The sequence below is a fragment of the Aspergillus ruber genome, assembly GCF_000600275.1.
Source record: "Aspergillus ruber CBS 135680 unplaced genomic scaffold scaffold00007, whole genome shotgun sequence".
Taxonomy (NCBI): Eukaryota; Fungi; Ascomycota; class Eurotiomycetes; order Eurotiales; family Aspergillaceae; genus Aspergillus; species Aspergillus ruber.
The window spans coordinates 1-23,023 of NW_024467303.1; the positions used below are offsets into that span (position 1 = coordinate 1).

General features: G+C 48.9%; 8 protein-coding genes across 8 annotated transcripts; 5 read left to right on the forward strand and 3 right to left on the reverse strand.

Moving 5' to 3' along the window:
- Positions 1–178: 178 nt before the first annotated feature.
- Positions 179–884, forward strand: EURHEDRAFT_410458 (uncharacterized protein; the record flags this gene model as incomplete). Its single annotated transcript, XM_040781360.1, has 1 exon — positions 179–884. The coding sequence occupies one exon, from the start codon at positions 182–184 to the stop codon at positions 539–541; it is 360 nt and encodes a 119-aa protein (XP_040640361.1). The 3' UTR covers positions 542–884.
- Positions 885–1,261: 377 nt separating this feature from the next.
- On the reverse strand, positions 1,262–2,983 carry EURHEDRAFT_529553 (MFS general substrate transporter; the record flags this gene model as incomplete). The annotated part of the gene is made up of 7 exons (XM_040787113.1): positions 1,262–1,444; positions 1,503–1,572; positions 1,626–1,662; positions 1,767–1,959; positions 2,031–2,414; positions 2,452–2,723; positions 2,781–2,983. 7 exons carry the CDS (start codon positions 2,981–2,983, stop codon positions 1,281–1,283), a joined length of 1,323 nt encoding a protein of 440 aa, XP_040640362.1. The 3' UTR covers positions 1,262–1,280.
- Positions 2,984–3,428: 445 nt separating this feature from the next.
- EURHEDRAFT_552413 (uncharacterized protein) lies at positions 3,429–4,360 on the forward strand. The gene is made up of 2 exons (XM_040787558.1): positions 3,429–3,778; positions 3,978–4,360. Exons 1-2 carry the CDS (start codon positions 3,737–3,739, stop codon positions 4,185–4,187), a joined length of 252 nt encoding a protein of 83 aa, XP_040640363.1. The 5' UTR covers positions 3,429–3,736; the 3' UTR covers positions 4,188–4,360.
- A 1,578-nt stretch (positions 4,361–5,938) lies between these two features.
- EURHEDRAFT_410459 (uncharacterized protein) lies at positions 5,939–7,165 on the forward strand. Its single transcript, XM_040781361.1, has 2 exons — positions 5,939–6,282; positions 6,340–7,165. Exon 2 carries the CDS (start codon positions 6,435–6,437, stop codon positions 6,969–6,971), a length of 537 nt encoding a protein of 178 aa, XP_040640364.1. The 5' UTR covers positions 5,939–6,282; positions 6,340–6,434; the 3' UTR covers positions 6,972–7,165.
- A 904-nt stretch (positions 7,166–8,069) lies between these two features.
- EURHEDRAFT_335227 (mannose-ethanolamine phosphotransferase GPI13) lies at positions 8,070–11,716 on the forward strand. Its single transcript, XM_040778379.1, has 2 exons — positions 8,070–8,443; positions 8,513–11,716. Exons 1-2 carry the CDS (start codon positions 8,172–8,174, stop codon positions 11,466–11,468), a joined length of 3,228 nt encoding a protein of 1,075 aa, XP_040640365.1. The 5' UTR covers positions 8,070–8,171; the 3' UTR covers positions 11,469–11,716.
- A 979-nt stretch (positions 11,717–12,695) lies between these two features.
- On the reverse strand, positions 12,696–18,108 carry EURHEDRAFT_410462 (putative GTPase activating protein (Tsc2)). Its single transcript, XM_040781362.1, has 2 exons — positions 17,886–18,108; positions 12,696–17,771 (listed from the first exon to the last, which is right to left on the reverse strand). The coding sequence occupies exon 2, from the start codon at positions 17,713–17,715 to the stop codon at positions 13,069–13,071; it is 4,647 nt and encodes a 1,548-aa protein (XP_040640366.1). The 5' UTR covers positions 17,716–17,771; positions 17,886–18,108; the 3' UTR covers positions 12,696–13,068.
- A 144-nt stretch (positions 18,109–18,252) lies between these two features.
- EURHEDRAFT_410463 (putative chromosome segregation protein Cse1) lies at positions 18,253–21,705 on the forward strand. Its single transcript, XM_040781363.1, has 6 exons — positions 18,253–18,509; positions 18,559–18,869; positions 18,929–19,099; positions 19,150–20,858; positions 20,913–21,092; positions 21,143–21,705. Exons 1-6 carry the CDS (start codon positions 18,440–18,442, stop codon positions 21,585–21,587), a joined length of 2,886 nt encoding a protein of 961 aa, XP_040640367.1. The 5' UTR covers positions 18,253–18,439; the 3' UTR covers positions 21,588–21,705.
- Positions 21,420–22,657, reverse strand: EURHEDRAFT_410465 (peptide chain release factor family protein). The gene is made up of 2 exons (XM_040781364.1): positions 22,188–22,657; positions 21,420–22,109 (listed from the first exon to the last, which is right to left on the reverse strand). Exons 1-2 carry the CDS (start codon positions 22,392–22,394, stop codon positions 21,768–21,770), a joined length of 549 nt encoding a protein of 182 aa, XP_040640368.1. The 5' UTR covers positions 22,395–22,657; the 3' UTR covers positions 21,420–21,767.
- Positions 22,658–23,023: the final 366 nt, after the last annotated feature.

A 23,023-nucleotide genomic window follows, 5' to 3' on the forward strand; every position in this document is an offset into this window, starting at 1 on the left:
GACTGGTCCCCGCATCTTTTGGAAGGAGCATCAGCATAGATTTCCAGCACTTGCAAGCCTTGCCCGTGACATTCTCTCAATCCCTGCCACTGGTGCTGGTGTAGAGCGGCTCTTTAACTCTGCTCGAGATGTCTGCCACTATCAACGAGGCTCTCTCAGCCCTGGAACTATCCAAGACCTAATGCTTTTTATGTGTACATCCCGGTTTGATCTCAAGGAAGAACAGAGGGCAATGATCAATGAGTATCTCTCCTATGAAGAGGTACAGGCGGACAGAGAGGAAAAAGACACCAAAGCAAGTGAATTTGATCCAATTAGTGATAATGAGGAAGATGATGAGGGGGATTTGATCCAGATACAGCAAATTAGCCAAGTTCCAGGTGGAAAGAGCCAGGGGAAGCAGCAAAGGAGTATTGCATCTATGCCAGAGGGAGGCTGTGAAAATGAGGATGATGAGCCTACTCTTCCACTCCCACAACAGCGCATGTCAGGGAGAGTTCGGAAACACCCGAGACTTCTTGAGGGGTATGAGGTTCAATAAGAAATTAAGAATAGTACTGTAGCTAGCCTTGGTCTAAAAGAATGAAGTCTTGTCACCTGATCAATATCAATCACAGAAATCTTCTTTCTACTGTCAATATGTGATGATGTAACTGTAAATGAGATACACATAATTACAGCCAAGGCCTGCATAAATTATGCAGGACATGAGTCTCCACTGTTTGTCTTGTTTGATGACCCGCGGGTAACCCGCGGGTCACCCTCGGAGGGTCAAGACCTGACCTGGACCCTCACTGCGGGTAAGAGAGCCAGACCCTCAACCCTCAAAATGAGGGTATTAGGGTGACCCTCCGAGGGTTACCCGCGGGTGAGGGCGAGGTCTACATGGCAGCGTATGCTGGCGAAGTCTTGGCCCGATAGAATTTGTATTTTGAATGTATTTGTTGATTTGATGAGACTGATGAGACATGGACCAGGTTGGGGATTGATTGTTAATGCGCCGTCTAGCATTGCGTCATTGTCAGAGTACTCGGGCTTGTGTACAGATACCCTAGATGCTCTTCTCATGTCATAGACGGAGATAACCTTGACGGGCATGAGCCAAGTACACAGACCACCGATGCGCATGTACCCGAATACTTCCCAACAGATATCTGATCAACTTATATACGATCTTTTTTCCAGCTGGTTATGGCTGCGTCGAGGTTGGTTCAGTATTACTCGATAGTCTGACCTTCGATGGTTTCGGCGAGCTTTGGGGGGCCAAATATGTCTGAACTCTAGGTGACAACTGCAGACTTACTCCTCCCTCTAAGAGCCTTTCCGTATTTAAAGAACAGCCACGGAAATGGCATCATGGCGACTGTGATCAATGCGAGAAGACTGGTTGCCCACTTGTAGCCGAGCTTTTCGTACATATTGTTGCCGAACAGGGGAAATACAGCTGCACGGTGTTGTATAGTATTAGCGAAGCTTGGTAGTGGTGAATATGTCGAACGTACCTGCGATGGAGCATCTTGCGAAACTGTTCGAGGCTAGGGTTGATGCGGCATATTGAGGGTATGCGTCGACCTGTGTACAGTGAGCATAATCGATCTTTAGTACAGCAAAACAGATAAACGTACGAGAAACGTATAGATCCCAATGAATGCAAGCAGCATCCTAATTCGTCAACCCCGAACCCATAACTGTAATCAGAATCAATATCACTCACACCCAAACACTGCAGATCCAATCACTGGTACTATCAGTGAACACTCGAGTACGTCGTCCACCCAAACCAGAAAAACCCGATAGGGATCAATACACCACCCAGAATAGCCGGCGGAAGTCGATATTCCGGCTCACTACCCCCAAGTCCATGCCTGTTCAACAACCGTTCCCAAACCCGGGACCAGATAGGGTTACTTGCAGCTGCCATACACATACCCGTTATAATACCCAAGAATATAAGACCGGCTTACCACAGGCTCATGGCGTGTTTTCCCGGAAGATAAGTGGCAAATTGCCGAAGAATAGAAATAAGACACCCAATAAAACAGCGGAGTAGAGGTCCAAGCAGAGACACATAGGCTCTAGGAAGAGGAGTTGAAAAGGTCGCAGAAGCAATAGTATTATCGCGCGTCTTGACTTGGTAGCCTTGCTCATCGGTGCCCTATATCGGTTATCTCCTGTCTGCTTGCGAAGAATCTCAGCCTTAGTACGCAGCTTGACAGGATGGTATGTCTCCGGCGCAAAAAAGACAATAGCAAACCATATACCACCAGACCACATAACCATAGTATACCATGTCCACCTCCAACATAACCAATAATTAAAAAGCCCACTCACAATAGGCCCTAACGAAGGGCCCACGAACGGCGCTGACGACACAATCCCCATCGGCATCTGTATCTCATCTCTCGGAAACACATCTCTGGCCGTCACGCCGGCAACAGATAAAAAGGTAACCCCCAACAAACCCGGCAAGGAAACGGGTTACAATGAGAGTTTCGATATTCCGGGCGACGGCGGAGGGGGTTGTCCATATTATGAATGGCGACCAGGAGATGAGGTAGATCAGCCGTCGGCCGTAAGATTCGCTTAGAGGGCTTGTTAGGAGGGGACCGAAAGCGATTCGTAGAACGAACGTTGAGAGGCCGGGGGATTGGAGGAGGGATGAGGTGTTGAAAGCGGTTGTTAAATGGGGGTAGGTGGTTGTATAAATTGAGCTGGTACATGTCCTTTGTTCTTTAGTGACTTGTTTCCAGGGGAGATGCTTCAGAGATGGGTTGGTTTACACGCATAAGCTTCCCATGCAGACAATGATCACAATAATCCATTTTCGTACTAATGACATGCTCCGGGGACACATTGGGTCTTGATCACCATTGAACGAAACCTCGAATAGGTCATGGCATGCTCTTATTAGGGTCTCCGGGGGTTGGTTGTCAGTCTCTTTCTCGGTATACGGAGTTTTCTCCTCATCAACGGGTTGCTTCATGATGTCCGAGTTAAGTCGAATATAACGTGTTGGCTCGTTGTTATTGGAAAAACAGCACGCCAAATAAATAGTATAGTATACAGACACCCTTGGTTCCTATTGATTATAAAGCCGAATTTTATAAGTTATCGCCGACATAATCTTGAATATTGTGTTACATTAAGTACTTGGCGAAGAAGGCTAGGTGGTCTAAAAGGATACGAAGTAGAGCAAGTAAGTATCCATGAAATCGGTACTCGTACTGTATTAGAATAAAATTATATGGTTGTATGAGATATAATCTTTGTCGGGTCGTTGCCAATGTAACTAAAACAATCATGCATGCCCTATGTTGCGGTTATTGCAATTAGCGACTAGCCATCAACCTCAGTTCTACTCGAGAAAGCGCGTCTTGGATCTCTAGTAATATCTGTGACTTAGCTCACATTAGCTCGCCTAGGTTAAGTGACCTGCCCCACATCGCATCAATAAACGATGCGCTTTTTGTCGTCACAAGTGGATGGGCATCCTATCTTGACCGAACCAAATAGCCATAACCATATCTTAGTTATCTAACTATTTATGTATTCCACCTCCTCCGTGCTTCTAAATATTCATTGTTATTTCTTATCCAGGCTTACTGTTGGGATACTCAGCAACATGGGTTCAATCGGCCAAGAGCCGGTTGAAACGACAATAGCTAGTCACCACCTATCCAAACGTGGCGCCAAGAGTTTCCTACATCGAGATGTATGGGGTCCATGATAAAAGTCAATGGAGAATCCATGGTCACCAGATAATCCCGGCGGGACGTTAGTTCGATCCGCATACATTAAAGCAGGCAATCGAGACCAACAAGGCGGTATCATTCTCCGCCTTGCTGAAAACAGCCTTAAGCATAAGGATATTGCGAATTTCATTAACGCGCAGGTTAGTAGCCCTATCCCATATCATGCTCGTCTAACTTGTAGGCACAAGCATAGACAAAACTCTACCACCTTACCTACAGCATCAGTCCCCATGGCTCAGTCTGCAAGACGCAGCGGCGTTATTCTTAACTGAAGGGCCCCAGTATCGTGAGACAATCATGGCAGACAATGTCTTCATCACACCCGGCACAGCCAGCACCCTCGATGCATTGGCATGGGCGGTTTGCAATGACGGAAAGGGTATTCTCATCCCACAACCACTTTACAATGGGTTTAATATTAATCCATTAGATTAGGGTAGTGCAAGGATTGCGGGAGCTAAGTATGAGGGGATAGAAGGGTACGAGGGTCTTGATGATTTGTTTTGTCCGGAGGTGAATACGAGGGCGATTGAGGCTGCGTTGAGGAAGGCACAGGATTGGGGGTTACCGTTTGGACGCTTTTGGTTTCAAATTGGTCCTGTCACCTTTGTTGATGATGGATTTACTGACGGGTATAACAGGGTGTATAATCCCATCGTTTTGATTAAAAGTGTGTCGCCTACCTTTGATGGCCAACGACTGAATCAACCGGCCCCAACTATAGAGTAAAAGTACGAAGAAACCCGTATTTCCTTTCTCCAGAATACTTATACTGGATTAGGCGACGGCAGAAGTCACCGAAAGCTTTGGTCATCCGTGTGGGCCTGGCAGTACTCTGTTGGGGCCCGAAGGATCGAAGCCCAGGTTAGTCGACCATCCTCTTTTTTGGCTACCGGTATTCCAATAAAGACTACATATACCGATTTGAGCTAGCAGCGTGGGAACGTCATGCTTCTGACCGCTGAATCAGTCAGAAGCATGCCAGTATCAAATCTTATCCCTCAGCTGAATTCCCATGAATTATCCTAGAATATAGCATTTGCCGATTTCTTTGCTGGGAGCGGCTCCATTCCTGATGGCTATAATATTTTTCTGGAATATCTGAACTTTGAAATGTGCCAACTGCTGGCACATATAGTGCTACAGACGAGCACAATGGAAACTGAAAAGCGCCTACTTATTGTTATGTGCGCGTTACTATATATATTGGTTCCTGAGCATGAGCGTCCACTAATCATAGTGGTCTTTCTGGTCCCACGGAAGAGCTTCTGAGCTCTGCATTCTGCTGGCTAACAGTCATACAAGTAGTCCCCTGACGTCGGTGCTATTGGATAGGTAGCATCATAGCGCATAAGATGTATTTCATAAACAGACACTCTGGCATGTATACGACCAGCCAGATCTCCGATGGAATTGAAGAATGTGAGAACTCCCCGGCAACAGTTGGTAGGTATCTAATCCATGTTTGTTTGTATCGACTCTAGAATGTTGAAGTCAATTCCAACTGACAATAATATTGATCATTCATTCATTCCTGTACTCTGCAGAAGCCAAACAATCGAGCACAGGTATGAGACAATTGGGAAGCTTGTTGCATTGTCCCTGCATCATTTTTGAGACACTGCCATAGTATGCTTTGACCTAGACTAAATACTGCCATGATATAATGATGTCTCGATATCTCCTTAACGCTGCAATTAAATTACTGTGCCACATTGTAGTTCTTATCGTTGCCTCAGGTGTCAATACTGTGGCTCACCCCTGAACCACCCTGCCTGCTCTGTATGCCACTCCCTCGAGCAATACTACTTATTATGGAGTATCAGTACGAGGATCGCAATCGCCAGTCATCGGAGAAATCATAGAACAGGCCACTTTATGCTCGTATACGGAAGATATTTATGGAATAGTGACTCCTTTTCAGGGGAAGCGTATATTAAACTAGTCCCAATCAGAAGAACTAATGCATTCTAAAATAGCCAATGAGTGACAGTAGCCAATAATATCCGTGAATCAGGTACGATATACCTATAATTGGCTGCATATCAGCGTGGGGAAATTGAAGGCACTATATGGTTGGCCAGTTCCAACCCCACTCAGACAACGACGGCCAAACACAGACATCCTCGGGTCTGGCCAGCCCAGCCGGACTGCAGGAGGAATTCTTCTCCTCCCTTCCCTCTTCTCCTCTTTTTCCTCCCTCACTACTGACTCTCTTTCATACTCATACCAACCCCTCGCTCTGGTATCCTTCCCTTCGCCCATCGCGCCCTCTCATTCCATAGCAGGTGTCAGCTTCACTCTTTCAGCTGTGCACCTTGCTGTCCGTTCTTTCTTTATCCCGTCTTGTTCCACCGGGTGTGCTTTGCTTACCCGACGACCGACTCCGACTCGACTCGACTCGACCCGACCGGCTTCGACACGACGAAAAAAGAAAACAGCCTTATCCGACCTTCTACTCTCTTTCCTTGCTTGATTTATTCCCGGCCTTGATTTGTTCCTGAAACCGTAGGAACAGTTGAGACATCGCGTAAGTTTGCCTATATGTCCGAACCAAGGGCCATGGTTGACAAACTCAACCATACAGTACGATTTTGTTTCTTGAATCTTGAATCCCGAGGATCGTATTTTCTTGTCACTCTTTGAACATCCGTACCAACTACCGACAACCACGACGATAACATGTTCAAGCTTGTCGTTCGCGACAACCCCGAAGATGGATTGTCTCCCGCTATGGTTGATTTGTTGATCGCTCTTTTGGCCTTGGTTCTTCTCGCTCTCATCCTGGTTGCCGGTCTTTTGATCCTGCGTCGCAAGCGCCAGAACCGCAAACTGTCCGACCTTCCCGTGCACAACGGAGAATGCACGTCTTCCGCCCATCACCGTCGTCTCACGATTTCGGCTTCCCCCGGCGCAAAGACAGAGTCCGTTTTGGTTTACGATGAGAAGCGCGGTCTGATGGAGAATTCGTCCAGCCCGCCGGACAGTCCAGTCCCCGAGATCCGCATCACATTCCCCGAAGAGGAGGATGAAGCTGGGAAGCGCAAGTCCGGACGCATGGTGGTGGTGAGAATCAGCGACACCGGTGGTGTGGGTTTGGAGCCATGCCATGAGGAACTGCCGCCGTACCAGTCTAGTGATGCCGACCGTTTCCATTCTCTGGACATTGAGCGCATGGGTGGACTGAAGGAGAAGGACGACCTGAACAGATGGTCTTAGCAAACTATTCTTCCGATCGAAAGCCCGTCAGCGATCCGCCTTTTTCCTTTCTTTCATCGACTGATACCCCACCGATCGAGCCACACGGTACTTCATCTTCGACGATTCCAAAAGCATGACGATATACCGCCATATACCTTCAACCTTTTCACCTAGTGTATTTTGCTTGTTCTTTTTAACATTTTTTTTTTTTTCGTGACTTGCACATACGCAGATCAACCCTACTTCAGCCACCAGTCTGGTCAAGCTAAAGTCTTGCCAGCATCTCGATCGCTTGATCCCACAATTTAACGACTAAAGACAACTGGAGCTGAATTGTGTACAGCAAGGGCTGCTGGTTTTTGCCTAATTTCTCCGGCGTTTTTTTCTTGTGCTTGGTCACCTGTGGTCTTCCACCCTGACACGTTCCTAGGGTTGGAAAGACATTACGCAAGCGGCTCTTTTCATTCTTTCCTCGATTAGTTACTTGGAGCTGATTTGATATCGTTATTTATGATTCTCCTTCCCTTACAATTCTCAGGTTGTCTTTAGGGTGACTGGCAGCTGGATAATGTATGTACTTAGTCTTGCTCCTTGGCCCGCCGGGAGTTTTACAATGGATTGCTGTCGGATAGAATGAATATCCCCCACTGTATAGAAATTGAGATCACCGTATAGTCCGATATAGTCAAGTAAACATATCTCCCCATAGGGAAGCTGCTTGTCGGCCAATCAGCGGACGGCCAATGCTGCCGAGAGGGCCGACTTCCCCGACGTCACGGGGTCACAAAGTGGCCGTTAGACCAACTCTTCTGCTCCTGATCTCTCGTCTTTTTCCCTTGTCTCTTTCTTTAATCCCTCATTCTCTCCTTGGTCCTTTCCCCTGTTCTTCTTCAGTTCCTCTTCTCCGGCCTCCTTGCAGATGTCTGCTTCGTTATTCTCGTGGAATTGAGCTGTCGCTGTGCCCAAGCGTATGCTCTGAATTCCGATCCATCAGGGAGGCCGTCCGGAAATAAGAACTGCTCTCTTTTTTCTTCTCTCTTTCGTTTGTATATTTTCAATGATTTACTTATACAATTTTCACTAATCCCAATCCCTCGACCTTTCAGCGATATCGTCGCCTCTGAATTTTTTTGCCGTGATATCCGCGCCGTCCCGTGTTCTCTGTGTGGACCAGCTTCCCGATTTAATTCCGACAGCGCCCTCCCATATACACTGGCAATGGCTTCGCCAACGCTCGAGGGGCTGGCAAACAGCAGCACCAACGTTGATGACCCCAAACTTTCGGCCTCGTCCTCTTCCCGACCCTCGTCTTCGTCGCGCTCTTCGGACCTTGGGGAGCGGCGGCCGCAGCCAAAACTGCAGGTTCCTGCTGGATTACAGGCGCGAATGGGCAAGAAGACGAATAGCGTGCAGGAATTGAGGACGCAGGTTATGGAGGGGGAGTTTAAGATTAAACATCTTGGGTTGTTGGGGGTGTTGGTGTGGATACTGTGAGTGCCATGTGTTATCTTGGCCGCTTTGCGCGCATGGAGAAAAGGTCTGACTGTTCATGTGTGAAGATTGCTGCACGTTGCTGGTATCTTCTTCTTTACAAAGGGATTCCTCTTGACTCGAATGGTTCTGGACAACAAATCGTCTTGCAAAATACTTCCGTTTGACGACTCGTCGCATGCGCCGGCGTGGACTGCTGGGAGGAGTGATAAGGGTTGCTGGCATCAGAAGTCGTTCGACAAGGCTATTGTGATTATCATCGATGCGTTGCGCTATGATTTCACGGTCCCGTTTGCGCCAAGTGTGGAAAGTGAACAAGCTCATCTGTTCCACAATAATATCCCCGTTCTCTATGAGACCGCCGTCAACGAACCGGAGAAAGCGTTCCTGCTTCCATTTATCGCGGACCCACCGACCACGACGCTTCAGCGACTAAAGGGTCTGACCACCGGAACTCTGCCGACCTTTGTCGACGCAGGGTCCAACTTTGCGGGAACGGCAATTGATGAGGATAACCTGGTTGCTCAGCTGCGCGCGGCAGGAAAGAACTTGGTCCATCTTGGCGATGACACTTGGCATTCTCTGTTTCCCGACTACTTCGATACCAACCTGACACGACCGTTTGATTCGTTCAATGTGTGGGATCTGTATACTGTTGACAATGGGGTTACCGCCAATCTATTCCCGCTCCTGCATCCTGACAACGCTACCAAATGGGATGTCGTTTTCGGTCACTATCTTGGTGTTGACCATGCTGGCCACCGGTATGGACCTGACCACTCAACAATGGGCGAGAAACTTCGGGAAATGGACCAAGTCATTCGGAACCTCATCGAGATGGTCGACGATGATACACTACTAGTCATTATGGGCGATCACGGAATGGACTCAAAGGGCGACCATGGCGGTGAATCAGATGATGAAGTCGAGGCAGCTTTGTGGATGTACTCGAAGAAGGGTATGTTCGGCCGCACCAGCACTGAGACTGCTCGTCCGCCGAAGTCTCCTCGGGAGCGGTTCGTTCCTCAGATCGATCTCGTGCCGACCTTGTCTCTTCTTCTCGGCATGCCGATTCCATTCAACAACCTTGGGTCTCCGATTGAGGAAGCTTTTGCGGGGACGTACGGCAACGATGTGAAGAACTTGGCTGCGGTTAACCGCTTGACGTCTGCGCAGATCAAGAGATACCAGCATGAATATGCAGCAGCTCGAGGCGAAGACCATAGCTTGTCTCTCGGGTCTCTGGAGTATTGGAGCGAAGCGGAGCAGACGTTTGCAAAGGGCAAGTCGGATGCGATACTCCGTTCGGCGTATGATTCGTACAGGCAGTACCAGCGGGGTACCCTCGAGATTTGCCGTGGATTGTGGGCAAACTTTGACGTGCCAAGTATGATCCAGGGAGTTCTGATCTTATTCTCCGGTTTAGCTTTGTTGGTGTTTTATGCCAGAGGTCTCAAGGTGAATAGGACGGAACTTACCGGTTCGCTTCTTACGCTCGCTGGTGCGGGTTCCGGCTTGGGTGGTGCAGTTGGAAGTGTCATTGGTGTTCTTGGGTTCGTCGACATGCCAATCATCGAGTCATCCGTTCTGTTTGCCGCTTTTGGTAGTATAATTGGTGCTGCATGGTCGATCTTTGGATCTCAGCTGTCGCCTCCTCTGCCAAACTCCTTGTGGGGATGGCTGTCTCTCATCTTTACCGTGTCCCAGTCGATTGGGTTTGCATCGAACTCGTATACAATCTGGGAGGATGAAATCTTGCTGTTCTTCCTGTCCACTTTTGGTGTCGTTGCAGGTGTGTCCTCGATGCGGCAAAAAGCGACTCAGGATAGGGTTCTCGGGCTTTACCACTCGGTTCTGTTTGTGCTTCTTGGGAGGCTGGCGTCGTTCTCGCGTCTCTGCCGTGAGGAACAGATGCCGTTCTGCCGGTCTACTTACTATGCGTCGGCTACGTCCTCAACATCTGCACCGTGGCAGCTGGCAATTCCGTTCCTCGTGACGTTGATAATCCCCGCCGTCATTAAAGCATACTACACAGGCTCCAAGTCCTACGAAGGAACGTCGTCGTTGTGGATTGGCGTCACCTTCCGCCTCGGACTCCTAATTACATCTCTGTTCTGGATTCTCGAAGGTGCTGACGACGGCGGCTGGTTCAACGTAAGCAAAGAAGCCCTCAAATCCAGCCGCATGTTCCTCGCCCAATTCGTCTTCGCCATCGCCTTCGGAGCCGGCACAACAGCCTACATGTATGCGAAACCCTGCATCAGCATCAACGTCAGCAAAGGCAGCCCCGATCCTGAAAAGCCCGCCTCACCCTCCGGCCAACAACCCGGCCGCACAACAGTCACAATCCTCGGCTTCGGCAACGTCTACGGCACCCGCTTCTTCTTCCTAGTCGTCAACTTTGGCCTAGCCGTCATCCTCATGCAAAAACCAATGGGCCAAGGCGCCATCGGGCTGCTCCTCTGGCAAATTTTGTCTTTGCTTGAAATCCTTGACACAAACGCCCTTGCCACGACTAACGTCTCCATCGGTCCAGTTGTTCTAGGCCTACTAGGCTCCTACTACTACTTCAAGACCGGCCACCAAGCCGTCCTCTCCACAATCCAATGGGAAACAGCCTTCATCCCCCTCTCAACAGTCAAATACCCCTGGTCCCCCCTCCTCGTCATCCTAAACACCTTCGGCCCCCAGATCCTCTCCGCAATCGCAGTCCCCCTAACAGTTCTCTGGAAACGACCCCTGCAGGTACAGGAACCCGGTAAAACAGATAACCCGTCTCTCCGCCTCCTCTCAGATGTCGTACAAGCTGTTACTACGCACATCTTGTATCTGGGGACCATTAATTTGGCGACGACGATGTGGGCGGGGCATTTGAGACGGCATCTCATGTTGTATCGAATTTTTAGCCCTCGGTTTATGATGGGGGCGGCGGTTTTGGGGGTTGTGGATGTTGTTGTCGCCTTTGTGGGGGTGCTCGGGGTTAGGTGGTGTGGGTTGAGTGTGGGGGAGGTTTTTGGGTGGTAGGCTTTCACCTGTCTATCTGAAATTATCCAGCGCTGTCCGGAAGAAGAAAGCCCTGGATAATGGAGTTTTTAGGCAATATGGAAGATGGCCTGCGGACTCGCTCCCGCAGATGCGGTTGAGCAAGCGTACGCGGGATTAACGCATTGATTGAAAGAGCATTCAGAACATTTCTCGATCTATCTCGAATTGAGCTGATGCGACGCGATGTTTTTTGTATTACTTTATTTGTTCCACTATCTATACCTTGACCTAAATGTAATTACAAAGAGGAGAAAAGAAACCAAAAACCAGAAATGGAAATGGAAAAAGGTGAAAACATTCAAATCTATCATCCATCCATTAGAGACTTAAAAGCCTTAAAGCCTTTTGAAACCAGTCAGAAGTTGGTGCTTGGGATTTCAGGGCCAGACTACTAGATTCTAGCTCTTGAATATCGGATTCTGTCCGGCTCGCTGTATCTTCATCTTTTATAGTCCTCTCTCTTCTTCGGAAGCACTAGATATCACTGCGTTGAAGCGGTTGTAGCGCGGTTCTTGCCACCTGTGATTCCTTTTCTACATGCAAGCTACCCTTGTGCACCACCGATCCCATCTCTTCAGACCCACCCATCATCTTATCTCCAACTAAGTTCATGATTTTGCCTGCATGAGTTCTCATGGATTTATACTCAATTCAACCCAAGAGGGCGAAACGCTGCGAGAACATATGTGACAGACAGGACAGGTATGATGTATATGACAGCGATTAGCTGGTCAGATTCTAAGTTGTCACGGCAACTGACTGCAACTCATTTCTGTATATGCACTTATGCCCACAAAAGTAATGATGTCTGATAGGCGGGTCTGGTTAGATATGCCCTGTTTAGAAAAGGGACAACGATTGAACAGATCCTTCACGCAGTGAGATGACTCAAACTCACAATCATGGCCAAGGTTTTAGCTTTCGATATAATCTCAAAGCAGAGAGGAAATGTAGGTGGAGACGCCAGTTAGTCCAAGTTGGGTGGTGTCTGCTAATTCCCGGAAGACTGCCATGAAAACCAAACCTCGACGCCAACCGGACAATCTGGAAAACAATCCACTGGAAGGACCAGGAATCCTGGTTCCTGTCTATTCAGGGTGTTAATGCCCGTGTTGTGACGACAAAGTTCACGGCCAAGTACCTTGCCGCCATCAATGGCCATGTGGATCCCCTATTAAAGCAGTCGCAAGAAACTCAGAAGCATTTGCAGGAGAATGCTAAACATTAGCAAAGAGATTAGTAGTCAGGTGGGAAATAGAAAGGGAATGCCCTTGTATTTCAGACAATATCATATAGATACATTAGAATAGATAGAATGAAAATAATGCAAAGCAAAACTTTTTGGAACCCAGGGGTATTTGACATGTTGGTACACACAGAGAGGTGCAGATAAGGTAAGATCAAGCAAGAAATAAGATAATAGAAAGATAGTGATGTACATTATTGGGTTCAAGTTCAATCATCAAGTCAGTCGGGTCAGTCAGTCATCATAAAAGAACTTTTGGTCGCTGCGTTAGTTTAAACGAAAGACACGCTATACACGGAAAAGCCAAGAAAATAAAGGGAGAATAGACGAATATCATCGACTCCATCTGGAGAAGTCCAGGTTCTGGAGAGTGCCACCCTCCGCAGCTGCATTCCACTCACTTCCGAAGTCCGTCTTGATAGAATTGCTTCGTGCCGGTAACTCCTCAGATTGGATCGTGGCTTTCGTGTTTCGTCTACTAGCAGACGCTGCCGGGTAGGTTCCGTCCGCATCTGCGGATTGGGATTGCATCCCCAGTGCTCTTTCGCGAAGCCTCTTTATCTCGCGCAACCGATTTCGCCACGATGAAATATGTTCACCGCCCTGGTTGCTCCAGACGAGAGAGAAGACGGAGGCATTAAGGGCGAGAATGCGGACGAAGGCGGCGAGGTTCTTGCCTGAAACGACCTTTGGTGTTCCGGCGCAGGAAATCTCAGGGATGCCGGGTTTGCTAATTACCCTGACTTGGTAGCAGATGCGTTCAAGATCTGACTCTTCTTGGGGAGATGCTTGGTCACTTGTAACGCGGGAAACGGGGCTGATGACGATGTTAATGAAGTTGAATTGGGAGGGAATCGTATCGAAGTTGAAGGAGTCGTCGGAACGGTTGAAGACAATGTTGACGTAGTCGTTTCCAATGTGTCGCTTTTTGTTGATGCAGTTGGGATCACCGTCGAAGTCGGTTGGCATCATTGTCGCGACGTGGTAGACGATTTCCGTCACCCGATCGCGCCAGGCATATGTGGACTCGCCGTCTATGTCCGGGTAGAGGCCTTGGGTATTGAATTGTGCGCCTTGGAGGAGGACTTTGGTTCCGAGGCCCGTTAAGAAGTATTCGTAATCTGCGCTTCCGCCTATATTGGAGAGGATTTCCGCTTCTGTACTTTGCCCTTGGTCGATGTATACCACGCCAATTTTGTGGCTATCAACGATGTCGTTTCGGTCGAATATGCTGAGTGCACGACGCATAATATCATCTTCTGGGAGGGGAATCGGCTGCAACACGGTAGGCGTGGGGAAAGCTGTCGTCGTGAACTGGAGTAAAACATGACTAGGGAGAATGGCTGTCCGCATGTCATCTGGTTGTAGATGAGCATCATGTGTCGGGGTAACCTGGTGCGGAAGAACGGGTGCTGTTCGCTGCTGATACATGGCATAGGTCGTGCCCGAGGCTTGCCGCTTCGTAATTTGTGACAATCCAGACACCACGGCCGTTTCAACAGTAATAATACTCATTCCGACGACCCAAGACTTCTTGATCACGGATCCGTGCTCTGGAGACGGAGGGAATTGTGCGTAGGGAATGGTATCACCCAAATCTGAAAAGGAAGATCTCTGCATTAAATCAATGAACACTTGGCTTGCCTCCTCAACTGTCTCCTTCTCAGTTTCATCCTTGAAAATAAGTCTGCTAGTTATCCAGTTGACGTGCTTAGCGCGATCCATCAGTTTCAAAGACAGAAACCAGAAGACCATGCAATGGTGAGTGAGGGTGTAGATGTATGTTGACATCCCGTCCTGCAAGTTTGGCTCTGCTTCTCCAACCTTCCCAGAAGCCTGGGTTCTCGCTGTAGGCGACTCTGAGACCCTCAATCGCTGCTCCCTGGATGTTTGCAAGAATCGAATACATATGCCAAAAACAGTGCGGATCTCCTCTTCTCGCAGATTGATGTAGACTTCAGGTAGCCTTGCAAGCAGCGACAGAAACTCCAGGATATGGACGGCAAGATTCGACATGGTGATCACCTTGGACATCTTATCCAGAATACCATTGAGGGACTTTGTCACTGACAGCGGAATCTCGAAGCAACAAATCGAAAGTGCGTGGATGCATCCGCGCGAAGTGCCTCCCCAGGAGCCGATGATACCCAGCATAAACGAACGAACAAGTTCATCTTGCTCACTCTTGGCAAAGTGCTCATGGTAACTGACAAGCACGGTGAGGCATTCAAATATACACGCAGCAACGTCGGTCTTTTTGACTCCAGTAGACCCAGGAGGTTCGTGAAATGTCTCATTCTTGACTTGATCGCACATCACACTGCGGAGTAGTTTGATTTGAGGAACGGCATTCTTGAAAAAGTCCTTGTTGCTGAGTTGGTATCCCAAGTGAGCGAGGACATAGCTGTAGACATTCCAATCCGTCTCACGCTGGAGAAGAGAAATGACAGTTTCTAGCCACATATTGGCCTTGATAGATATTTTCTGCGCCATGTATGCTCCCGCTTGTGCCGACGCCTCTTGGGCATACGCATAAACAAAGGGACTTGAAGCTTGTGGTGGTTCTTCAGGGAGCACTTGAGGTGAAGCGTACGTCCAAACAGGAGGTGTCAGCTTCGATGCTCTGACATGGGTGCTTATACCACGTCCTGCCGACTTGGAGGGCACATTCAGAGTAGGTTCCTTAACTGAATGCTTGCGAGGAAGAACCGGGTCGTCTACACTAGTGGTCCCCGGAGACTGTGCCAAAGGTTGCTGCAACATGGGGCCTGACTCGGCTGTCCGGCCCAATACGTTTACTAAGAAGTCATTCTCTGACACTGATATAACCGTAATGGATCCGGCTGAATCACAGCGAAGTCTGAACAGCAACTTCAGGACGGTGAGGCGAGCATCAGACGGTCGCTCTGGCATTTGTGCAATCTCTAAAAGAGCCTCAAAAACTGACACCGCTTTTTGTGCTGATAGATTCAGGGAGCGAAGGAACATCTTGACAAGACCAACAGAGCAGACGTTTCCCAATGAAGGTTCCATCGCATTGGTGGCTGAGGGATGCTGCGGGGAGCTCGGACTGGATAGTTCACTCTCGTGAGATTCATCCTTGGCAATATCATTCTTCATGGGCGAGCTGATGGTGTCTACCACCTTTTTGAATGTGTCATCATCGGTAGCAGAAGTGAAGATGTCAACAATGAAAGAAACCAGTGATTCCAGTAGCAGAACATCAGTTTCGCCGGAGAAGTCCTCAAGCATAAGATCGAGAAGCCTCTGTGCTTGGAAGAATTGGAGAGACTCGTAGCTCTCAAAGGCCTCTTTCAACGTATCCAGAGCTAATATGCGAACGTCGGAGGGTTTATTGGGCGATCGAATAAAGGAATTAATCAGTTTCTGACAGTGCTTGACGCAGCCATCGTTCTCCGGGAAGCAAAGTCGTTCCGTCCTAATCGCATCGAGAATCAAGTCCGCCTGGGACGGCTCAATGTGCTCGGAGACAATCATCAGGAATCGGCCAGCATCCGTCTTCTGTTGCTGGTCCAAGCGTTCCCAAAGGGTTTCGATCAACGACGCGATTTGAATGATGTTCGCCTGGATAGTGGACCTCGTGTCATCGGGAGTGGCGCCTTTCTCAGCAGTCTCTTCCGGTTCCTCGACAGCCCTACGCGAGCACAATTCAAGGATATTGACAAAGCTTGACCAGCTATGTTCCAAAGCCACCTCAGCATAATCCCCGTCTAAGATGTTGAGAGACAATTCCAGCATATCGCCTTCGAGGCGACCATCGTCTTTGTTAATCACAACATGCAGTGCATCTACCAACGGCTCGAATTCAAGCTGCGGTATTCCATCCTGACCATGAGCACGGATAAGGTCGGCCAATACGTATATCGTCCCACGAAGGACATTGAGGTTTCGGCTCTCCTCTTCAGACGATCCCAATAAGAATGAATAGAGAATATTGATCATTTCCATTTGCCGTCGCGACTTTGCCAAGTTACGGACTGCCCTTGACGTGGGACCTGATAGCGACTTGACAGAGGCATGGATACTGCAGAGGACTTCGAGCATAGGGACGAAACTTCCGTCCGGGACATCGGAGTAAAGGATGATGGAATCGAAAACAGCAAGGGAATTTTTGATATCAGCAGCGACACTGGTTTTCTTGCAAATCGTAAAGATCTGCGAAAGAAAATCTTCAACTTCATCAGTGCTCGGAGATTTCCGCTGGAGTGTGATCAAATCCACGGCAAATTGTAGCAGATCATCCAGGTCTGCATCGTCATAACCAAGTCCGTTCACTTTAGCCACCTTTGCCTTCCTTGCTTTTAATCGTGCGGATGAGATCAACTCGTAGAGCGGTACTATGCAAGAGGAAATCAGCGGGAGGATCGAGGAAGTGCTGAAATCCAGTTTCCGGGCATGATCTGATAATGATATCAACGCGCGAACACGGGAAGGTATGACATCGGGTTCAGAGGGGACAGATATAGACTCGAAGATGGAGCGCCTCGCTGCCGGAGACAAGTCCTGACGCGATGCAATGGCTTCGACCAACCGAGAACCACTCTTTCTAGCTTCTGAAGAACTTTCATGGTGAAGAAGATAGGATCCAGCCTCCCAAAATGTAACCGCCTGTTCCGATGTAAACCTCTGAAGCGCCCTCGCAACCAAATCCGCCTCGTCGATCGCATGCCCCAGGTTCTGACACTGGCTTACAGCCCTGAGCGACGTTTCAAAATCGGGACCACTCGGAGTGTCCGAGGAACTAGAGACAACACTCCCGCGATGCATTGAGTCGAATCCAAAAACAGAACGGGTGAGTTTACGGCCATCCGCTGCTGGCGATAACGAGTCGCTGTGGCTCTCGGGGGAAATGGGCGACAGCGATTTGGGACGAACGACGCCTAGTGTTTTAAAAACGTCTGTGAGACTCGCTGTGGGTGATTTGAAAGGAGATGGCGATCGAGCATCCTCAGAAGACATGCGTCCTACTGGACGTGGAGTATATACAGGTGGGTTTATGGCGACGGGTCGAGTATCTGGGGCGCGGAGTAATAGTTAGCAGGGTCGGAATTGCGATAGGAATGCATAGATAATAAAACTAGCAGTGCAGTATAGTAGTACAAAAGTTAAGGGATGCTGGGTATGAGTACCATTGGTAATGTTATATGGCGCTATTCACAGCATCCACAGTGCTGGAGATCATTCGAGAATGACAGGCGGGACAAACTGGAACAATCGGATGTCTCAAGGACACCCCGCAATTGACAATATCAAGGAAACCCGCGAAAATGGGCGTCAATTAAGATCGTAAGAAGGCTCTTTAACACTGTGAAGGAGTCTTTCTCTGGCATCCAATATTCTCGACGTCGCGACTTTTCTTGACCAGCATCATGATGACTTGGCGGAGAATCGGAGGAAATGTTCTTCCTGAATGTAGATCACCTGACGGCAAAATCACCCCGCCGCATACAAAGTATACTCACCGCCTGGAGTCAAAGCAACCCGCCAAACAAACTGCCAGACCGGGAAGAAAGTGAGCTCACTTTTTTGCAGGGTCATTGCTTTGCTCAGAACTTTTCCAACTGGAAGATTTTGACTGTCTTGCTGGAAGCTGGACATATCTAATAATATTTTGATTATTTAATCTTTCTTTTCGCACTTTTTCCCTCTTTTATTTCCTTCCAATCTATACCTTGTTTAAACAATGGCGGACGGTCTCGGGGCTGTTGCCCAGCTTTTGGAGGCAAGCTTGGACCCCAGGTCAAACAAGCAAGGTGGGCATTATATGCGAATCGTCTTGAGGATTTTGTCTAACTAGTTCAGCCGAACTTGCTCTTCGTCAGGAGGAGAAGAAGCCCGGCTTCTCGTTGTCGCTCCTTCACATCACGGCTTCCGCTTCCTTTCCCTACAACACCCGCCTTGCGAGCGCCCTGTGCTTCAAGAACTTTATCAAGCGAAACTGGACGGATGAAGATGGCAACTACAAACTTCAACTGGATGAGGTCACTACCATCAAGCAGGAACTGATCAGTTTGATGGTTTCAGTCCCTGCTGGTATTCAGACCCAGTTGGGAGAGGCCGTCAGTGTGATTGCCGACAGTGATTTCTGGGAGAGATGGGACAACTTGGTGGATGTAAGCCATTGCACCTAGGAAGACATGTTGGACAACTGTTGACGGCTATTTCTTTGCAGGACCTTGTTTCCAGACTTCAGCCGAACAACCCTTCCGCCAACATTGGTGTGCTCCAGGTTGCGCACTCGATTTTCAAGAGATGGAGACCCCTGTTCCAGTCGAACGAGCTGTATACTGAAATCAACCATGTCCTAGAGCGCTTTGGGACTCCGTTCCTATCTCTTTTTGAGGTATTTTTCCTAGTCTGACTTACTAGAGCATTTGTGCTGACAGAATCCAGGGCCTGGACACTTATTTAGAGGAAAACAAATCCAATAGAGAGAACATTGTCGTAGGGTTCACGCAATTCAACTTGATGATCAAGTTGCTGTACGACTTGTCCTGCCACGACCTTCCTCCAATGTTCGAAGAAAATATTTCAGGGATAGCTTCTCTCCTGCTCAAATACCTCACATACGACAATCAGCTGCTTCATACCGACGATGACACAGAGGCGGGCCAGTTGGAATTTGCTCGAGCTGGAATCTTTGAGGTGCTGACCCTCTACGTGCAAAAGTATATGGATGTGTTCCAACCCCAGGTCGGCCAGTTCGTCGGGAGCTCCTGGAGCTTCTTGACCACTATTGGCCAGGAGACCAAATACGATATCTTGGTCAGCAAAGCCCTGCAGTTCTTGACCTCGGTTGCAGGTATGCCGGAGCATGCGTCTGTTTTCCAAGCAGAGGGCACTCTCAGCCAGATCATCGAGAAGGTCATTCTTCCGAACGTCAGCCTGCGGGAATCGGACGAGGAACTTTTTGAAGACGAGCCAATTGAATTCATTCGGAGAGATCTCGAAGGATCAGACAGCGAGACCAGACGACGGGCTGCTACTGATTTCTTGAGACGGTTGGCCGAGAAGTTTGAGGAATCGGTCACAAAGGTTGTTCTTCAGTACACTGAGCACTACCTGGCAGAGTATGCAAAGGATGCTTCGAATTGGAACGCCAAGGATACGGCTACCTATCTCTACTCGGCGATTGCCGCCAAGGGAACCGCTACAGCTAGTCACGGTGTTACTTCCACCAACCCTCTCGTCAGCATCACCGATTTCTTCCAAACGCATCTTGCCGCGGACCTTGTTTCTCAAGATGGAGCACACCCCATCCTCAAGGTCGATGCTATCAAGTACCTCTACCTTTTCCGCAGTATCATCACCAAGGAGCAATGGCAAGAAGTGTTGCCTCTGCTGGTGAACCACCTTGCTTCCTCGAACTATGTGGTGTACACGTATGCGGCAATCGCAGTTGAACGGGCACTCTATCTTACTGATGCCCAGGGCCAGCCCATTATTGCGCCCGCCGGGATCACGCCGTTGGCCAAAGACCTCCTGGAGCACATCTTCCAGCTGATCCAGAAGGACCCTGCCCCTCAAAAAGTGCAGGAGAATGAATTCCTTATGAAATGTGTCATGAGAGTCCTTATAGTCATCAAGGATGGCGTTGTTTCGTTCACTGACAATGTCCTTCAGCACCTGATTAACATCACCCAGATCATCAGTTCCAACCCCAGCAACCCGAGATTCTACTACTTCCACTTTGAAGCAATGGGCGCTTTCATCCGGTTTGCCGCACCCGCTAACCCCGATAAGCTGGAGCAGTCTCTCTACACACCATTCGCAGCAGTGCTTCAGGGCGACGTGCAAGAGTTTATGCCATATATTTTCCAGCTTTTCGCGGCTCTCCTTGAAGCCAACCCTTCTGCGACATTGCCAAGCTACTATCAGAACCTGATTGCCCCTATCCTCATGCCTGTCATGTGGGAATCGAAGGGTAACATTCCTGCGCTTGTCCGGCTGCTGTCCTCCATCATTCCCCGTGGCTCGCAATCCGTTCTCGAGAATAACCAGATCATGCCTATTCTTGGTATCTTCCAGAAGCTGCTCTCTACCAAGGCTAATGAAAGCCATGGCTTCGACCTTTTGGAGAGTGTCGTCGCAGCTTTCCCTCCGTAAGCTCCTACTTAGTTTTTGCCTTTGGAGTGTAACCCGCTAATCTTGTTTAGGACTGCGTTGGAGGCGTACTTTGTCTCTATTATGCAGATCATCCTCACCCGCCTCCAGGGCTCGAAGACAGAAAACCTGACCCTCCGCTTCGTCCGTTTCTACCACTTCATCTGTGCGCATGACAACAAGGGCTACAGCGCCGACTTCTTCATCCAAGCCACAGAGAACGTGCAAGCAGGGTAAGTTGATCCTGTACTGTTGGTGTGGGAATTTGCTAACAAATTTATAGCCTGTTCACGTCCATTTACCTGAGCATCATCCTCCCTGAAACCCAAAAGCTTGCCCGCCCATTGGACCGCAAGACGGCCGTGATCTCACTCGCCAAGACCCTGGCCAACTCGGAAGCATTCGCGAACAAGTACAAGAAGGGATGGGGTTTCACATGTGAGGCACTGCTTAAGCTCTTGGAGCTGCCACCCCTTCCGGTCAGCAAGGACGATATAATCGCCGAACATGATGTCGAAGACATGGCATTTGGAGTTGGATTCACAGCACTGAACACCGTGCGCACCCAGCCCAAGGACCCATGGCCCGAGACCGGTGCTGATCTTAAGGCGTGGGTTGGCCAGTACCTGAAGGAGGCTGATAAGACACACGGCGGCCGGGTTTCTGCATTCGCGCAGGAGCGTTTGGGAGATGAGGCCCGGGCTGTGCTGGGTAGCTACATTGCATAGATGCGTCGGTGATAGATAGTTAGAGGTTGGTCTAGAAAGGGGCGGCTGCGTTACGATTCATTGCATGTGTTTCATGAAGTCATTATATTTGAATAATTGAATTTATAAAGCGTTGGTCGTATGTTCCATTGTACAGTGATTTGGTAAAGGTGCCGCCAGCGGCATGTATGTGCATCTCCATCATCGGCCTTTTGTCTCTGGCGATGGTTGGGTGACGGTGTCTTCCGATTGCAAAGTGTGATCTTCCTCTGAATGTTCGTCGCCCTCATCATGCTCGCCCTCCTTGCTCTCTAGATCACGATACTTTTTCCGGGTTTTTTTCAACTTACTCGCCTTCTTCTTCTTCGCCCGCTCAGCCTTGATCGCAGTGCGACTCTGGTCCCCTTTCTCCAAGTCCTCAACGCGATCCGCGAGCAACTGCTTTGCGATCTTCTCATTCTGAGACCGAGAGCGGGTCGCCTGCGATTTAACGACAATACCAGTGGGTTTGTGGATCAATTGCACGGCAGAATTGGTTTTATTCTGTGTATCGTGGTTAGCCAATTACCCGATCCCATTTGTAAAAAAAAAAAAAAAAGAAAAGAAAAGAAGCGGAAATACAATTTTCTGCCCCCCAGGGCCTGTGCCCTTAAGATAGTAAACCGTCAGATCGGCATCGCTGATTTTCAGACGCGGAGGGAGCGGTTTATCGTGTGCCGGTGCGGAGAGGGAAAAGACCCGTTGTTGGCTGACACTCCATCTATGGGGTATCCTCGTTAGAGCCAGTGTCGTGTAGAAAGGCCCATTATGGAAAAGACCGCGAAGCATGGCTCTGATCTCTCGAACCAAGATCTATACATAGGCAGATGAGATGAGGTTTCCGTTACAGGCGGTGAGATAAGAACCGGCAAAAACGCAATCAGGGTCTTGGCTCGGGTTGGGGCTCTCCGTTCTCCGTATGTGGGTGAGGAAGGAGTGGGTTCAATGGTAAACTCTAGGATTCCCTAGCATTCTCTGGGAAGATTTGAGGACACTACCAAGTAAGCTTTGTTAACATAAGGGGTAGCCGAGGAATCGTATAGCTTGTTAGTACTCTACTATTCATGGATACTCGTAGATAAAGTTCTTACCTTTTGAGGCTGTCAAGATCTGACCATCTCCTATTGTTTTCTGACAAGGTCGATCAAACGGACTGTCTGAGCGTATCTCCTATTAAAATTATTCTAGCAGTATCTGAGTCTCCTTTTCCGCGTCAGCCACCCGATCCGCTCTCTCCACCGAACCGTCGTCGCTATGAGAGTGTCTCTGTCTCCATCCGACTGAAACTCCCCGTGTCCTCAGGGTCTTATCTTTCTCATTTCTTCATTCGTATTCGTTCTGGACTGCTTTGAATTTCAGTGCGACATTCGTTTTCGTATCTGATTCCCGTCCGAGGTCGTCTACCGCGGCTTCTTTCT

Excerpts from the sequence above, each read along its gene's own strand:
- EURHEDRAFT_552413 (XM_040787558.1), top strand. The coding sequence starts at position 3,737 with ATGGAGAATCCATGGTCACCAGATAATCCCGGCGGGACGTTA. Across the intron at positions 3,779-3,977 it reads ATAATCCCGGCGGGACGTTA|TCCCCATGGCTCAGTCTGCA; the intron begins GTTCGATCCGCA and ends CTACAGCATCAG.
- EURHEDRAFT_410459 (XM_040781361.1), top strand. The coding sequence starts at position 6,435 with ATGTTCAAGCTTGTCGTTCGCGACAACCCCGAAGATGGATTGTCTCCC.
- EURHEDRAFT_410463 (XM_040781363.1), top strand. The coding sequence starts at position 18,440 with ATGGCGGACGGTCTCGGGGCTGTTGCCCAGCTTTTGGAGGCAAGCTTG. Across the intron at positions 19,100-19,149 it reads CGTTCCTATCTCTTTTTGAG|GGCCTGGACACTTATTTAGA; the intron begins GTATTTTTCCTA and ends GACAGAATCCAG. Across the intron at positions 20,859-20,912 it reads GTCGTCGCAGCTTTCCCTCC|GACTGCGTTGGAGGCGTACT; the intron begins GTAAGCTCCTAC and ends AATCTTGTTTAG.
- EURHEDRAFT_410465 (XM_040781364.1), bottom strand. The coding sequence starts at position 22,394 with ATGCTTCGCGGTCTTTTCCATAATGGGCCTTTCTACACGACACTGGCT. Across the intron at positions 22,110-22,187 it reads GCCCTGGGGGGCAGAAAATT|AATAAAACCAATTCTGCCGT; the intron begins GTATTTCCGCTT and ends CACGATACACAG.
- EURHEDRAFT_410462 (XM_040781362.1), bottom strand. The coding sequence starts at position 17,715 with ATGTCTTCTGAGGATGCTCGATCGCCATCTCCTTTCAAATCACCCACA.
- EURHEDRAFT_335227 (XM_040778379.1), top strand. The coding sequence starts at position 8,172 with ATGGCTTCGCCAACGCTCGAGGGGCTGGCAAACAGCAGCACCAACGTT. Across the intron at positions 8,444-8,512 it reads GGGGTGTTGGTGTGGATACT|ATTGCTGCACGTTGCTGGTA; the intron begins GTGAGTGCCATG and ends TCATGTGTGAAG.